This window comes from Elephas maximus, chromosome 4, assembly GCF_024166365.1.
Source record: "Elephas maximus indicus isolate mEleMax1 chromosome 4, mEleMax1 primary haplotype, whole genome shotgun sequence".
NCBI classification, from domain to species: Eukaryota; Metazoa; Chordata; class Mammalia; order Proboscidea; family Elephantidae; genus Elephas; species Elephas maximus.
In genome coordinates this window covers 170,317,033-170,329,314 of record NC_064822.1, presented here as the reverse complement: position 1 = coordinate 170,329,314, position 12,282 = coordinate 170,317,033, and the positions used below count along the sequence as shown (strand labels likewise).

At 42.0% G+C, this 12,282-nt stretch overlaps 1 protein-coding gene across 1 annotated transcript in view; it reads right to left on the bottom strand.

The window, feature by feature from the left end:
• Nucleotides 1-12,282, bottom strand: part of STAB2 (stabilin 2) — a 213,803-nt gene that overhangs the window by 131,630 nt on the left and 69,891 nt on the right. The window contains exons 16-19 of the mRNA XM_049884206.1: nucleotides 8,097-8,150; nucleotides 7,712-7,792; nucleotides 5,084-5,236; nucleotides 1,986-2,048 (exon numbers count right to left, since the gene is read on the bottom strand). Coding sequence (XP_049740163.1) covers nucleotides 1,986-2,048; nucleotides 5,084-5,236; nucleotides 7,712-7,792; nucleotides 8,097-8,150 — 351 coding nt within the window. The remainder of the gene's footprint in view (nucleotides 1-1,985; nucleotides 2,049-5,083; nucleotides 5,237-7,711; nucleotides 7,793-8,096; nucleotides 8,151-12,282) is intronic.

Here is a 12,282-nt window from a genome sequence, read left to right as displayed (position 1 = left end):
GTGTGTCCTTTCATCTTTTTTTCTCTCTTTTTCCTTGGTGTTATGGATTGAATTGTGTCCCCCTCAAAAGATATGTTGAAGTCCTAACCCCTGTACCTATGAATGTGACTGTATTTGGGGAAATGGGTGTTCTTTGAAGATATCATCACGGAAGTCATACAGGAACAGTGTGTCTTAATCCTAGTCCCTTCTGAGTGATGTTCTAGATGAGGACAGACAGGGAAATAGACACACATGGGGAAGACGCCATGTGACGATACATCTCCAAGCCAAGAAATGCCAAGAGACTTCTAGGGCTATGGAAGCTTAAGGAGACAGGGCAGTATCTTCCCCTAGAGCCATCACAGAGAGAAAACACAGCCCTATTGACATCCTGATTCTAGACTGCTAGTCCCTAGGACTGTGAGAAAGGAAATTTCTGTTCTTTAAAGCCACCCACTTTGTGGTATTTTGTTACAGAAACCTTAGTAAACTAGGACACCTGGGCTGGGAGGTGATCTAAGATGGTGGTTAAATGCACAGGCTCTGAAGTCAGACTGCCTGTAGCCATGTCATGATTCTGCCCCATATCAGCTGTGTGACCTTGTTTGTGCAGGGTATTTTATGTTTCCTTGCTTTGCCTTAGTTCCCCAATTACAAAATGGTTATGATGATAATAATTCCTGTCTCATAGAGTTGTTGCATAAAATGTTCAGAATGGTGGCTGGCACAGCAATCACTGCACGGTAGTGCTGGCCAAAGCCATGACCTCTTCCCTCTCCCTCCATATGCCCTGATCGACAGCACCTTGCGAAGGATGCTTGGGGATGATGGCTTCATTAAGCAAAACAACTCTTTGGACACCTGCTCCTTTTTGAACATTTTGCTTTATTAAATAATTCAGAATAGAATTGCATTAGATAACTCATCACGTTCCTTATTGATCCATTCTAGTGATGAATGAATCTTCCTGTTGGAAGAGTCTTTCTTATGATGAACTTATTGCCAGAAATTTCTCTCATCAATTTTACCTTAGAGCAGTTTGCTTTGCCACTGATGGAGTACTCGGCATATGAATTATAGACTGTTGTGCCACTATGTGTTTTCCTTCTTAGATTAGAGCTTCTCAAGGTAAAAACAATAAAACAAAATATATCTTATTCATCTTTATGTTTCCAGAATCACATACTATGTGTACTATATAGTTAATCTTCAATAAACATTTGATTCAATGAAACTTGAACAGTTTTTGATGGTCTTATTGCCATTTTCTGATCTTTCTTGCATTTCTCTCCAGAATAATGGCTGGGAAGAGCAATGCAAACATTAAATTTTATTTAGGAGGGAAAAGTAGAGAGGGAACTTTTCCTGAGTGGCTCCTTGATATATGTATCATGCTTGGGTTTTTATCTATGCTAATCCTATTATCACTATTATTTACAGATGAAGAAAATTAGAGTCAAAATGTTAAGCAAGTTGCCTATGGTCAGTGAGCAAGGGTTCAAACACAGGCCTGTGGGTTCTCTTTCTACTGTCTCCTCAAATAGCAGACTAAGAGGTAATCTTATCTTACCCCAGTTGAAATTAGTATCTTGTATTTTTTATATAATTTATTTTATCATTTATCATTATTTACTTTTTTTTGTTGAGAATCTACACAGCAGAACATATACCAATTCAACAGTTTCTACATGTACAATTCAGTGCCATTGGTTACGTTCTTTGAGTTCTGCAACCATTCTCACCCTCCTTTTCTAACATTAACATAAACTCACTGCTCGTAAAGTTCCTTTCTAATCTTTTGAGTTGCTGTTGTCACTTTGGCCCTATATAGACCTTAAAAGAGCATAATGCTCAAGGCAGACTTTTTTTTTTCATTATTTGGTTTTAAGAAGACTTCAGGAGATGAAATTAATATCTTTTAAAGAGAGAAGGTAGAAAGGATGAGAAACCACCCCAGTGGTGGTGCTTGGATGATCTGTAGTTTTTGAAGCTGTCACACTTACTGTGGGCTCAGAATTAGCTGGACAGATGCTCCAATACACCACAGAACAGCTCACACAGGTGCCCTGGAAGGAAAGACAGTAGATCAGTGCAGGTATCCCTGTAAGAGGGGCAGGGGGACTCCCTGTCATTGGCCAGATGCTACCCTCCCTGTGACAGGAGCTCCACTAAGGTAATTAACCTGTTACCATGGAGTTGATTCCGACTCCTGGTGACCCCATGTGTACAGAGTAGAACTGCTCCATAGGGTTTTCTTGGCTGTAATCTTTACAGAAGCACGGTGCCAGGTTGGTCTTTTGCAGCTCTGCTGGATGGGTTCAAACTGCCAACCTTTAGGTTAGTAGTTGAATACAAACTGTACCACCCAGGGACCTCCCTAGAGCAACAGACTCAACCAAAACCATCCTAAGCCATGCAGAGCAAATAGATTTGACTTTAAGCCTAAAGAAATTAAGAGGGGGAAAAAAAAGCTCGCTTCTAAGACAACTATTGGGAAATCCTTTTTCTGGTCTTTTTTTCACTGCAGCTCAAAGTCATATCTTGATTGTGTTCTTTGGGGAGATGGACAATAAGCTTGAACAACCTGAATCAGAACAAGGTTGCAAAAAGGCAGGCCGTTCGGGCTGCTCTTGTTCCTCTGCAAACTTCTTTCCCTGAATTTAAACGGAGCTGCTTAGGGGAGAGCTCTGAAGAACACATCTAATTATTGACTCCTAGTCCCTTTCTCTTATGCGGAGGCAATTTTTTCCCCTAATATTTTCATCTTTGGGGTAGGAGATAAGACTGTTCCCATCTGGTCTGTTCTGATCCTCACCCTGGGTTATGCCAGGTGATTCATGTGTCAAATGCTTGCTTTCAAAACAAGTTACTGCCAGGAACTGGCTGGGAAAGTGACTTGTGTTTCTGCTTCTCTTGAAAAGGGGTGTTCAGTGGAGAAATAGTTTAAACAGAGAAGAAAATATTCTTTGATGGTTATGAGAGCAGGGAGGGGAGGAGGGAGGGAGAGGGATTTTCACTAATTAGATAGTAGATAAGTATTATTTTAGGTGGAGGGAAAGACAACACACAATACAGGAGAGGTCAGCACAACTGGACTGAACCAAAAGCAAAGAAGTTTCCTGAATAAAATGAACGCTTTGAAGGCAAATGTAACAGGGGCAGGGGTTTGGGGACTATGGTTTCAGGTGACATCTAAGTCCATTGGCATAATAAAATCTATTAAGAAAACATTCTGCATCCCACTTTGAAGAGTGGCTTCTGGGGTCTTAAACACTAGCAAGCAGCCGTCTAAGATGCATCAATTGGTCTCAACCCACCTGGATCAAAGGAGAATGAAGAACACCAAGGACACAAGGTAATTATGAGCCTAAGAGATAGAAAGGACTACATAAACCAGAGACTCCAAAAGCCTGAGCCCAGAAGAACTAGATGGTGCCCAGCTGTAACTGATGACTGCCCTGACAGGGAACACAACAGAGAACCCCTGAGGGAGCAGGAGAGCAGTGGGATGCAGACCCCAAATTCTCATCAAAGAACCAGACTTAATGGTCTGACTGAGATTAGAAGGACCCTGGAAGTCATGGTCCCCAGACCTTCTGTTAGCCAAAGACAGGAGCCATTCCCATAGCCAACTCTTCAGGCAGGGATTGGACTGGACTATGGAATAGAAAATGATACTGGTGAAGAATGAGCTTCTTGGATCAAGTAGACACATAGGACTATGTTGGCATCTCCTGTCTGGAGGGGAGATGAGAGGGCAGAGGGGGCCAGAAACTGACCGAATGGACTTGAAAATGGAGAGTAGAGGGAAGGAGCATACTGTCTCATTAGGGGGAGAGCAATAGGAGTATATAGCAAGGTATATATAAATTTTTGTATGAGAGACTGACTTGATTTGTAAATGAAACTTTCACTTAAAGCACAATAAACATTAATTTTTTTTTAAAAAGGGGGTGTTCAGGATTGAATCACATGCCCCAGATGGTATCTGACAGGCATGAAGAACTAGTACCATCCGCAACGGGCTAAAATATATCAGCGTCATTACATACATTACATCAAAATACATCAGAATCATTATATTAAGAAATCTAGAATCAAAGAAACTAGCCACAGTCCTATACCAGGTGCTTAACCAGCTATTTCTAGTCTTTATGACAAGAAGAGGGATCTACAAAAAATAAAATCTGTAAAATGGGGCCATTATTTCTTGTTCAAATATCTCTGTGTGGTACAGCCTAAAGGTTGATGGTTTAACCCACTCAGTGGCTTCACAGAAGAATGGCCTGGCAATCTGCTTCTGTAAAGATTACAGCCAAGAGAACCCTATGGAGCACATTTCTACTCTAACACACAAGCTCACCATAAGTCAGAATCAACGGCAATGGTTTTGTTTTTTTTATTCCTTGTTCAATGTCCTTGTTCTAAGGATACTGTGAGAACAATCAAGATATTGTTGAAGTGTCCTGAAAAGAAAGACCCAGACCTATTATTGCTACAACTTTAAGGTTATGGCTTCCACGGGAACCAAAAGATGGCAAGTACAGCAGGGCTGAAATTTGAGGTGCACTGATTAAAAATGGCTGAGCCACAAAGTTGCTATGGAAACAGGAAAGGCCATTAGAGAGTGCACAAGCTCACAGGAAAACAGAAAATTCGGTATTTGAAAACAACTATGGAAAGATGGTTGATCAGCTGACCAGATCATCTGCTTGAGAGAAACTCTATTGAAAGTCCCTTTTAGAGACAATAAAAGCTATGGGCCTGCAGCAGTTAGTCCCAGGTGACAGGGACAGGGAAAGGAAGAGGTAGGAGACTGATCCTAAGTCCCGTGGGGGAAGATAACCTCCATCTGATCCTGGAGCCCTGGGCAGCATCTAATACTGTGGAAATTCTCCAAGGAACCCTGGTTCACAGTTTGTGAGGTATGATCTCAGGCCCACCTGTCTCTTCATAAAAACAGAAACTCCTAAGAACAAGGCCCCTGTGGCTAAAGCGCTCCCTGTCAGCCTCTTCAGAGTTGTGAGGAGTGGAGCGTTGGTTGTCTGCTCTGAGGGGCTGGCTGCTTAACTGCTTTTGTTTATTTTCCTAGTTGTCTTACCAGTTTCATTTCTCTCTTAGTTTCATCACATCGGTGAGGCAGGATTGGGATGATGGAGGGAGGAATGAGAACTCCATTCAGGGTGTAAATTCGGCCATTTTTGGCAGCAACCTCAATTTCTTCCATTGCCACACCATTTGCAAGAATCTGTCCCTGGAAAGAAGCAGTGACATGTTTTGTACTGTACTGCGGGAGCACCAGGCAGGTCTGAATGGTGGTGACTGCACTAAATTACTCACTTAATTGGGTGGGGGCTGCTGTTAGGTGGGCTTGATTGACAGGGAAGTATGACTGTTTAGTGAGCTCTTGACTGACACCAGGTGTTATGGGCTGATTTATGTCCCCTAAAAGGTATGTTCAAATCCTAACTCCCAGTACATGTGAGTAAGAATTTGGAAGTAGGGTCTTTGCAGATGTAATTAGTTAAGTTGACGTGAGGTCATACTGGAGTAGGGTGGGCTCTAATCCAATATGACTGGTGTCCTCATAAAAGGAGAAGAGACACAGTGGGAAGACAGCCATGTGAAAAGGGAGACAGAGATTGGAATGATGCTGCTACAAGCTGAGGAATGCCTGGGCCTACCAGAAACAGGAAGACACAAGGAAAGGCCTTCCTCTAGAGCTTCTGGAGAGAGGGTGGTCCTGCTGATACCCTAATTTCACACTTATAGCCTCCAGAACTGTGAGAGAATAAACTTCTGTTGTTTTAAGCCACCCAACTTATGGCATTTTGTTGTGGCAGCTCTAGGACGCTATTACGTCAGGCAAGGATGTCATCACAGAAGTGATACTCGCAGAAATGGTCCTCACGGATGCTAGGCTGGGGTGAAATGAGGATTCATTCATTCTAAAATATTTATTGACCTTGAATTAGGAGCTGAGGGTATATCAGTGAATGAACACAGACAAGTTTCTGCTTGTGTTCTAGTGAAGGAAGCTCGTAGACCAGGGGAAGATTGATGACAAGGACCTTCCTCCAGAGCCGACAGAGAGAGAGAAAGCCTTCCCCTAGGGCTGACACCCTGAATTTGGACTTGAAGCCTACTAGACTGTGAAAGAATAAACTTCTATTTGTTGAAGCCACCCACTTGTGGTTTCTGTTATAAACCCAAAAAACTACTGCTGTTAAAAAAAAAATATTATGACAATATTATAAGTAATATTTCTGTTATAGTAGCACTATATAACTAAGACGGGGAGGTCCTTCTTTGTCTATTTCAGCTTCTAATAGTTGGCATTCTTGGAGTTCCTGGGCTTGTAGAAGCATCTACCGTGTGTGTCGCCTTCAAATGGCATTTTCCCTTTGAGTGTGTCTCTGTGTCTATTCTGCTCTTTTTATAACTCAGAAGTGGTTAGGTATAGGACCCACCCTACTCTGGTATGATATAACAAAAGAAAACCCCCTATTTCCAAATATAACAACAACAAAAACAAAACCCTATTTCTGAAAAGTCATATTTGTAGGTACAGCGGTTAGGATTTCATCACTTTTTTGGGGGGCACAATTCAGTCCATAGTACCAAGCATTCTTCCTTTTGCTCACTCTGTTCCAGCCACACTGACCTTGTTATTCCTTCCACAGGTCAGGCATGTTCCTCCCTCTGCGCCTTTGCACTTGCTGTTCCCTGCCTCTGAAATGCACTTTCCCCAGGTATTCACACAGCCTGTTCCCTCATTTCCTTCAGGTCTTTGCTCAAACCTTTTCTTCTCCATGAAGATTTCGTGGGTATTTCATCTAAAATGTCAGCCCCACCCCTACCCTGACACTTTCGATTCCGCTTCCCTATTTTATCGTCTTTCTCCTTATTGCTTATCACTCTTTAATGCACAACATATTTTACTTATTTAACTTTTTATTGTTTATCTCCTATTTACTAGAATGAAAGTTCTGTGCAGCCAGGGACTTCTGTCTGAGTTCTATAGACCAGTGCCTGGCACATAGTAGGCACTCAATGGGTATTTGTTGAAAGAATGAGTGATCATCCTTGTCATCATCAACAGTGAATCAACAGGAGATATAAGTTCTACACTATTAGAATTTTGTTGATATTACAGACCCAGAGTTTCCTTAGTTGAATAACCTAGCCTTCTTTGAGTTTCTTAAATAAGTCACGTTCCCTCCCACCTCAGGGCCTTTGTACATGCTCTTCCTTCTGCCTAGAACTCCTTTCTACTCATTTCTGGCCCAAGTTCTTTCCTATACATCCTTCAAAACTTGGCCAAAATGTCACTTCCTCACTGAGCACTTTTGACCTTCCGTCTACCTCAGACTCCTCATGTTATATGTTCTCATAGCCCCTAAACTTCTTGTTAGTGGCACTTACTAAAATTGTAATAAAATAACTTATTGCTCACCTAATTAGTTGTTTAAAGTCTGATTTCCCTACTGGGATGTAAGCCTACTTTTTCATTGCATTTTCTCTGGAACCTAGCTCAGAATCTCACACATGGCAATTGCTCAGCCAACATTTGCTGAAAGAATTAATGAATGAAATAATCATAAAGATTTTAAGCCTGTGTGTTAGTGTAGAGGCAGGATATCTTGATGAGTAGTCATAATCAGATCAAAAATGCATATGAGTAATGATACTAAAAAACCCCCAAACTTGTAGTAGATTTTTCACTTACATTGTTGGTTGTGTTAAACTGTATGATCTGGTTGGCCATGCTTCTAATGTGAGGGGTTGAAATGAGAGTGGCCACTTCAAGCTGAAATGAGAATAGACAGGGACATTGAGAACAGCATAGAGATTCCTGATTTCTTAGTCTACATCAGAAAAAAAAAAATAATAACCTTCAAGATCATGAAATAAATAATGGGTGCGTTGATGTCACAAGTTTTTGTGGCTTTGAAGATTCCTTCAATAACAGACTCATTATTCAAGGTTGAGGGTTTAGATCCACAGATAAAGTACAATCATCATACTTCTTCTAGCACAAAAATATTGGAATTTAAGACCAGCCCCAATATCTTGAAAGAAGGGAAACTAAAGGCAGGAAAAGTGAGACCAACCTGAGTAAATGGGACAATGTGGTACCTGACGAGTTCTAGAAGCTTCCGAGACCCCTGCAAAGGAACCAAAATACTCATTTAGCCAATGAAGAAAGCACAACACTCCCGCTCTTGTGGGCACCTTCTAAAACTTTTAGTTAAAAAAAAGAAAAAAAAATCCATAACCTCTTTGGAGATTCAAGGTGAGAGAAAAACCTGTTGCCATCAAGTCGATTCTGACTCATAGTGACCATGTAGGACAGAGTAGAACTGCCCCAGGGTTTCCAAGGAGCCACTGGTGGATTTGAACTGCCGACCTAAGGTAAGAAGGTCCCATCTAAAAAATAACTACTCTCTGGGAAGCTCTGTTGTGAAAGTACTATATACACCATCTCCTTTAATCCTCCCTACAGCCTTGTGAGGTAGGGACTCTTTTTGCCCCTTTTAATGTGTGATAAAGCTGAGTTTTAAAGACATTCTCAATGTCACAAAGATGACTTAGGAAGCAGGCCTAAGAATAAGCCCAAGCTCTCAGCCACTTTGCTGTTCTGCTTCATTGCATCTGAAAGTCTAAAGCCACATTCTAGATTTTGTAAGACAACCTCAACTTATAACTCAGTTCCATTCTTTCCGTAAATACATGTTTCCTTGTCAGACCACCTACTGGTTATTTAGGAATATGTGATTATTGTTAGGAGTACACGGTCAAGGTACTTTCCCTTGCGGGCTTCCATGGTCCTGTGAGCACCCTTCCTTCAAAGACTTTCCACATGTTTCTCATGCTTCAGAAAACTGGAGCATGAATGGAGAAAGAAGAGGGTCCTGGGGTGCAAGGAAAGGAGTCTAAACAGGGTCAGCAGTCCTATAATGGGGAGCAGGGGGTGGTGGTAGTGGCTGAAGAGAGCCTATAGAGCTGAGGAGGAGGTACAGGTTAGGGAGAGTATGGGAGCATTCTTTTCTCTGGAACACTTCTGAGTAGAGTCTTTTGGGAGGAGAAGGCCAGTGGCAGCAGTGGTCTGCTGGAGTATATCTGCACTCTTCCAGCTGAGTGAGAGCTGGGAGTTCAAGCTTCATAGCCTTCAAATTCCTCTACTTAGGTGGCACAGTGGTTGGCAAAGATGAAGTGTCATAAATCAAGACCATAATGACTGACTTGTTACTGCTAACTAGGGACATGTCCCAACAGTATGAAGTTCCAGGCCAAAAGAAAGTCATGCTGAACCTGAGTTCCATTTACCCAGCCTCCTCTCTGCATTTGACCTTGGTCATGACCTACGCCAGGGTAGTTTTCTGTAAATAGGATGACCACCTGTCCTAGTGTGTCTGGTGCAACCCTGGTTTACACTTGTCCTGGCAGGCCCATTCACTGTCAAAGTGTCCTGGTATGGATGATAAATTATATGGCTACCATATCTATAAGCTAATTGCATTACGTGCAGGGCAGGGTTGCCAATAATTATATCAAAGTTGACCACCAGTTAGCCAGCCCTGTTTCTGTTACTGTGTGACCTTGAGCAACTTGCTTAGCCTCCAGGTCTCGATTTCCTCTTATAACTGCTTCTGGGGAGGTACCCAGAAGTGGGGCTTTGCATGCAGAAGCAATGCTATTACAAGCTTGGAATGCTCAGTGGCAGAAGGGATGGGTTGAGGTGGGTACTGCCAGGAAATGTCAGTCCACACTGGACTGCAAACTCTTGGAAGGCAGAGAGTGGGTCTGTCTGGCCTTTTAATCACTGTGTCCCTAGCTGGCACTGTATGGGGCACATGTTGGGTCTTCCATAAACATTTGTGGGAGTCATCTGAAAGACAGAAGGGAGGGGTCTTGGGAAGACCACTGAGCTGGCTCTCAGGAACCTGAGTTCTAATTCCTGTTCTGCTTCTGTGTGACCTTGAGCAAGTCACCTAAATTCCCTGAGTCTCAGTTTCACCTGCAAAATAAAAGGACTGGCATAGATCCTTTCTGGCTCTCTGATTCTAAAGGAAGGAGTTTATCAGCTGGCTAATCCACTTCTAAAGCCTTGAGAATTAGTTGGTGTCACATCCTTTTTACAAGAAAGAGAATGAAAGAGCCAAAGGAATCCCTCAACCTTACTCCTGTCTCTGTGTATGCTAGCTGCCTAGGGGCCACCAGCGCCTTCCTTAGGCTATTCCCTTGTGGCTCAAATCCACAGGAAATGCTTCCAGGTGCTGTTGTTGTTGAAGAGTCTTTTGCTGGTAGTGACAAGTGCCCAAATTCTTTCCTTTATGAGGACATTCACTTCCTCCTTTCTGAGTTAGGAAAAAAACAAGCCCTTCAGTGCCAGAGGCAGAAAGAGGGAGCTTTTCTACCAAAGTGTTAACATGACCCTGCATTCTAAATTCACATCCCTTTACCCCTGAGTTGTAATCGACTCGATGGCAAAGGGTTTTTGCCCTATTTTACTTGTAAGTTATTTGTGAATTGGCAAGAGTAAGTCTCTTGCTCTCGTTGCTTTAGTTCAGAGATGAAGCTGTAACCCGTGGCTTGTCACCGGTAGCAGTGGTCTCCGAGGGGATGGGCTGAGACTGAAATTTTGCCTCAGGGAGAAGTGGGAAAATACATTGGAAAGAAAGCAAGGTATTCCAAAATCAGAATTAAAAAAGATTCTGCTAATGAAACCTGTTTACTTACTTTTTATTGGCATAACAGATGGGTAATTTACATTCTCTGGTTTATGCTCTTCCCTGAAGGTAATGCTAACACATGCTATTAAGATGTAAGGAGAGAGAAAGAGCTTCCCAGAAGTTGAGAAATTTTAACCCATACAGGCTCTGGACTTGAGAAAGAAATGATTATGCCATTTCTCATTTAGAAAGTGAAGTGGAAAAATTGCCTTTGACTCATAAAAAAGAGACCTGTAGTTTTACAATCTTTGCAGGCAGAAAGATATTGCCTTTAGGAGAAACAAGACAGAGCCAAGAGCAGCTATCTGGGGAAAAAATTAAAAAGTCCTGATTTGTAGCGTTGGCCAATTTGCATGGTGTAAATACTCCCACAAAGGCTGATTTCAAGCTGCCAACATGATCTCACTGAACAGAGCTGGGAAGAGATGAATGCAGTCCTGTAAAAGCCAGCTGCAGTCACCAGTAGGAGGTTACAAGACAGGAGAATGAAGAGTTTCCTGAACAGAGTGTTCTACAGAGAAACAGGGAGGTTGAGTTTTATCCATACTAGTTAAAAGGCTTTAGTTTAATTTTAAGTGTCCCTGATTAGGTACCTGAGAACTCTTTTGTTATTATTTAAAACAAAAAATTTGTATCAAAAACTATGTACTCAGTTGTTAGCTGCCATCAACCTGACTCTGACTCGTGGTGATTCCATTTGTGCAGTGTAGAACTGCTCCATAGGGTTTTCAAGGCTGTGAACTTTTGGAAGTAGATCACCAGGCCTGTCTTCTGATGCCTCTGGTTGAGTTTGAACTGCCAGCCTTTTGGCAAGTGGTGGAGTTCTTACCCATTTGTGCCACCCAGGGACTCCTTATATATTCAGGAACATAAAATCTCTTACTGAAGTAGCTAGGTTTCAGAAAACTTGAGTGTGAATCATACATATATATATAATATTTAGTCCTATTTTATATATATATATATATTTAGTCCTATTTTAAATATACTGGGGAGCTGGCTTTTTAAATGACCAGATCCTTTAATATGTTGAAGACGTGTTTGCAATGAAAGAGATTACCTTCTGATTTATCTCCTTGATAATTTTTTTCAGTCCAAAGTTTTCTGAAAGCAATATGTCCTTGTAGATACCTGAAAGTATTCTAGAAGGGCATGCATGTATGTGAACCCCTAAACCAAATAGGCAACGACAAGTTTCAGGATTCCTCAAACAGTGTGACCTGGGAGTACCTGAGTTAGAAGTGTGGTGTCTGCCAAAAATGTCTTTTCTAGTCCTCATTCCAGCCTAAGTCAGGATGCTTGAGATGAGGCTCTGTAACCTGCCTGCCTTACAAGCTCATTGTGTGATTCTAAGCACACTAATGTTTGCAGATCAGTACCCTAAAAGATTTGGAACTCCTGGTCTGCAGAATCAACATTGATCTGTATGAGGCTACAGGTAATCTCGCCCCTTCAACAAGATGGCGGCATGTTTTGGAACCTGGAAGCTTCTGGACTTTCATAAAATTCTACCATTTGACTTTCTAATGAACAAAATCCCATAATTGCCCCCCCCCCGCCCCTG